This window comes from Cynoglossus semilaevis, chromosome 17 (genome assembly GCF_000523025.1).
Source record: "Cynoglossus semilaevis isolate Cse_v1.0 chromosome 17, Cse_v1.0, whole genome shotgun sequence".
NCBI lineage: Eukaryota > Metazoa > Chordata > Actinopteri > Pleuronectiformes > Cynoglossidae > Cynoglossus > Cynoglossus semilaevis.
In genome coordinates, this window is record NC_024323.1 from 8,429,206 (window position 1) to 8,434,584 (window position 5,379).

At 44.2% G+C, this 5,379-nt stretch overlaps 1 protein-coding gene across 1 annotated transcript in view; it reads right to left on the reverse strand.

The window, feature by feature from the left end:
• Positions 1-1,142: 1,142 nt before the first annotated feature.
• Positions 1,143-5,379, reverse strand: part of LOC103393002 (somatostatin receptor type 2-like) — a 6,728-nt gene continuing 2,491 nt past the window's right edge. The window contains exon 2 of the mRNA XM_008329797.3: positions 1,143-3,587. Coding sequence (XP_008328019.1) covers positions 2,428-3,540 — 1,113 coding nt within the window. The 5' untranslated portion in view covers positions 3,541-3,587 and the 3' untranslated portion in view covers positions 1,143-2,427. The remainder of the gene's footprint in view (positions 3,588-5,379) is intronic.

The window sequence follows — 5,379 nt, forward strand, 5'->3', positions numbered from 1 at the left end:
ATCTACTAAAGGACATTCAATTTAAGGTAATTCAACAAAATTTAAACTTTATACAGAAACAGGAGAGAACCAGAGTCTTTAAAAACAAAACACACACCAAAATACTTAATCACCGACGACAAAAAAATAAAGCATCCCTAATTTTCAAAAGTCTCAAATGTAGTCATGCATTTTTGTCTTTTTGTACCTATGAATACTAAATAGCAATAGTTACTGAGAGATAACAACTTTCTGTACTTTATGCTACTTTACCACAGTAAGTGTGATGTTTGGTATTTTCGACCAGTATGAGCAACATTTCACTGCAGACTAGTCTAAAAGGACAAAGAAAAAATGTCAACAAATAAGTAGGAATTAACACCTGTACTGCACCAACAACATGAAAAAGATTAGCCTGGTTTTTTGTTTGTTTGTTTGTTTTTTAGCAGGTCAACTGTTGACTCGGAGGAGGGACTCGACCCCAGTCCTTTATAGAAAAGGCGGGTGCATGAGCCCAAAGTAGTTGTTTACTAGAGAAATAAGTACAGCGATGTTGTACAGTATATTCAACTGCAACGTCTATCTTTACCACTAGATGCCGCTTATACACTTTGAGCTTTAAGTTAAGACAACAGTTTGGGAACGAATGTGTCAGACGAGTCCACAGTAACAATACTGTACATCAGAGTCTGTCTGAGAACTAACAGTTTTCTATGCTGCAGGTGCATCACATCCTTCAGTGATAATGAAATCAGACCATGTCCCTCAGTCACACAGACACACACACTAACACTTGTGAGGGTAAAGGTTGAATAACTGCTGCCGCGGTCAGCCATGTGACCTCAGCGGCACTTATGAGGCACAGGAGTACAGCGTGAACTGTGGACTCCTGCTGGAGCAGCACAGTGATGATGGTGATGATGATGATGATGATGATGATGATGATGATGATGATGATAGTGATGATAAAGGAACACCGGAGCCATTTAAGGCTAAGTGTTCTAGCCCTTCACAGTTTACAACACCTGGTGTCAGGGAGGGTGGGAGGGTAAGCAGACAGTGTTTTCCTACTGATAAACAGTGAGGGATGAGCAGCGCTCCCTGCTGTCCTGTTGTTGTTCTGACCCGGTCTAGAAAAGTCATTGAACGAATGACTCACTTTTAGCTGCTCTCTTCTAAACCATTGATCATTGGCACGTCATTTGTGGTTTGTTTTGTTTTTCTTTTTGAAAGCTCTTGTAATGTAACCCCCACTCCTCCATTTATCGATGAGTGAACCTAGAAAAAAAATCAACAGCTGTTTTGTTTTTTCCCTTATTATTCATCATAGTCAAAGTTTGACATACTTTGACATTGAATGAAAACTTGAGGGCAGTGCTCTGCACTGCTTCTCCACTGAACCATGCAGACTGTAGTGAAAAAACCTTTTAGTTACCTAAACGTAAGGATTATTAGATGGTATACCAAGATCACAGGCCAAGTCATGGTAACAAATAGTCAAATAGCAAAAAGTCACCACATAACACATTATATACAATTGTAGTTTCTAGCAGCACTTTGGTTAAAGGCCAGCTGGGTTTATTGACCATATGTGATATTATATTACTGTAATATCACCTGGTTAATGAAGATGGACACTATATTTTTACTTTAAATTACTCACATAAACTGGGGGCAAAGGCTTCGGATAAGGTAGAAAAAACAGACAGACAGAAAAGACACAGCTTATTTACAGTAAATGAAGTAAAAGACATAAGGAAACAGTTTTTATAAACAATCGTAATCTACAGCCATAACACAATGGAATGAGGTTGAAAGTTAGCCCAGGAATGTTTTTCAGCTTCACATATTTATAACATTATCACAAACAATAAGTATCACATGTCACAGGCAGATGTCTATATGGATGGATCAGGATTCGACTTTTTTAAGCTGTAAATTCCACTCAACTAATATTTCTCTCTAAGGCCACAAGCTCAGGATGAGTAAAACCGCCCAAGATTGTATTCTCTGACTTCAGGGCTGAGCTGAAACATACACTTAAAAACTTACCAAGGGCAGCGTGTCCAAATCTTTAACTGATAAAAGTTGATTTTTTTTTTTTTTGGCTTGGCTGAAGAACTGGATGAAACCAGTACAAACCAGTTACTGAATCCAGTAAATACTGTCACGCAGCTGTGGAAATTCAATTCAAATAATATATGAATCATTTTCTCCTTCAACTGCGTACACGTATTTACAATAAAGAGCAGAACATGTGTACGAACCTGCAGCACTGATGGTTAGAACTGATGTGCAGACAATCACTGAGACACAAAGGAACAGATCTGTCGAACAAACTGTCGTTCTCACTTGAACATTTTGTTTATTCATCACTGACGTCTCCTCTGCTGCGACCACGCTCAGCTGAACGCTGATCGTTGATGCGAGCGCCGTGCCTCCTGCCGCTCAGATGCTGGTCTGCAGGTCTCCATTCAGCAGAGTACTCTGAGTCTCCGTGGGGTCGTTCATCATGCGAGACTTATCCTGCCGGCTGTCACTGCGATCCACCTCGTCCAGCCCCCCCACCTTCTTCAGACAGAGAACATTCTGGAAACTCTTCTTGAAGTTCTCCGACAGGAAGGCGTAGAGGATCGGGTTGGCGCAGCTGTTGGCGTATCCCAACACCACCACAAAAGCGAAAGTGCTCCTCAGGATGGGGGTGGTGCTGATGGTGCCCGTCACCGAGGTGACGTTGAAGATGTAGAAAGGCAGCCAGCAGAAGACGAACACCGCCACCACAATGGAGACCATGCGGGTCACCTTCCTCTCCGAGCGTTTCCTCTTGGAGGAGCCCACACGGATGCCTGAGGACTTCACTTTGATGATGATGAACAAGTAGCAGAGGCAGATGACCATGAGGGGCAGGAAGAAGCCCACGACGAAGGTGTAGAACATGAACGCCGTGTAGTAGGCCTCTTGAGGCTCGGGCCACACGATGGTGCAGAAGCAGCCGTCGTGCTTGGTGATGATACCGCTGTAGATGACGATAGGCAGGTTGACCATCATGGACACGCCCCACACCGTCAGGTTGATGGTCTTGGCCATACGGGGTTTGCGCCACTTTGTGGACTTGATGGGATGCACCACGGCCAAGTAGCGGTCGATGCTCATGACCATCAGACAGAAGATGGAGGTGAACTGATTCAGGGAGTCAACGGTCATCACCACTCTGCAGAGAACCGGACCAAAAGGCCAGTGGACCAGGGCCAGCTGGATGGCGATGAACGGCAGGCCGAGCATGAAGAGCACGTCGGCGACGGCCAGGTTGAGGATGTAGATGTTGGTGACTGTCTTCATTTTGGCGTAACGCAGGATGACGTAGATGACCAGTGTGTTCCCACACAGCCCCACGGTGCAGACCAGGAAGTACATGCAGGTGATGACCACGCTGCTGATCTTGTTGTAGCTGTGGTCGGTGTAGTTTCCTGGGAGGTCGGAGTCGTTACCCTGCACAAAGCTGTCGTACAGGAGGTGGTCCGACAGATTGGGCGACGACGATGCGAAAATCCAGGAGTCCATGATGCTTGGGTTACTTTGTGTTACTCTCACTTTTTATCACATGCCACCTGTAAACACAGTAAAATGATGAAATGGTTAGCAGCGGTGGTTAGCAGCAGGTTCTTTTCCTTCTTCCTCTGAGTTTCAGCCCATGGTGTTCGTTGTTACGTCTTTTTTCTCCCTGATTCTCAGAGTCTAAAACCCTTTGTCTTCCTGATACTGTCTCCTGTGTTTCCCTATACAACATTGGTTCTCAAAGTAGGGGGCGCAGACCTATTGCAAGAGGGGTGCAGAGCAATGCAAATAATTTGAATGTGAATTTTCTTTTTAAATATATATATGCCAGAATGGAGTGATTGCACTCATTTCTTTTGTCCAGTTTCATAAAGTGTCGTTCAGTGGAGTTTTGTAGCAGGAGCTGTAAAAATGTCATGAACCACTGCCCCATGGTGATCACTTAACCATCCCCACCTGTGTTGTTTTTAACTCCGCCCTCTCCCTGTGTTAGCCTGTCTTTCCCCCTGATTCTCTGACTGTGTTTCTAGACCCTATAAAGATCTATAAATTGTCTTCTTCTTGACCCTGACCAAAAATGACCAGTTTAAGCATGACTTAAAATCACACACACGTCTCACAGATTAAACCCACCAACAAGACACTGTGTTTCAGTGCTGGAGTAATTATGAATCTTAGGCAAAGTTGGATATGTTTTTGGCAAAAAACAAACAAACAAGCAAAAAAAAACATTTAAAAGACAAAGTTGAACTCAGTGTTGTGAACGAACATTGTACATTTCTCCTCTGTAAAGCCATTAAACACTGCTGCTCAGAGGTCTTCTGGGGGAATTATGGATTTCACATTTATTTATCCCTGGAGCAAACTTGAGTGATGGCGTGTGTAAAATATGCCAATGTAGAATTGAAGGCAGTCCCTTCCACCTGAGGCTGCACCTTCCCTGTGTGTGTGTGTTGGGGGGGGGGGGGGGTGTTTTGGTTATGCTGGTACACCTACCAAGGGAAATCACTAAACACGGCCCATAGTCATATGGCTCCTGTGGGGAAATGTTTGCCCTTCACATGCAGAAAAATAATCAGCTGCCAATGGTTTCCCTGAGTTCCTTGCTGACATTTCAGACCCCCGTCCAATTTATTAGGGGGTGGGCACGGATGTAAATTAAGCCTAAGTAATTGAAGGAAGGCAATCACTCTGCCGTCCCGTTGGGCTGGGATTGGAGCACTGGTCACTTCCATCACACAGGTGCCAACCCGGTCTGGTGACTTAGTCTGGTGCCAGTTACTAGAGGAGATTTTCCAAATCCATTTCGGATCATTTTCCCAGTGACAGCAGCACAAACATGTCCACCGTCTCAACACTTCTGATTGGTTAAATGGGTGGATAAAATGTTTCTCCAAAGGTCACAACCCTGCGACGGTGCAGCTGTTGTGCGTTGTCTGAGGCAGGTGGATGAGGGGAACTTTGAATAATGAAACAGTTGGAAACACATTGAGAGATGCAGGTTGTTCACAATACATGAACAGGTGCGACATCACCAGTTTCCCCAGGAACAGGACGGCGGACCCAGACACGTCAGTTATTTATTTTTGGAAACGTTTTTACTCAAGAATTTTTAGTAATGCTGGCGTTCGGAGCATCAAAACACCAAGATGGAGAAGGGATTTGAATAAGGAGCAGCTTTCCCACAAAATAGCAATAGAATTAAACTATTGCACTAGGTTTTCACTTTTGCAGCGTTGACATAGGCGTCAGGTGGCCAGCTGAATAAATCACCACGCACCTCGTATTCATCATGCATTACAGCCTGTGAGAGGGAATGAGTTCAACTGAGAAATCGAACCGAGA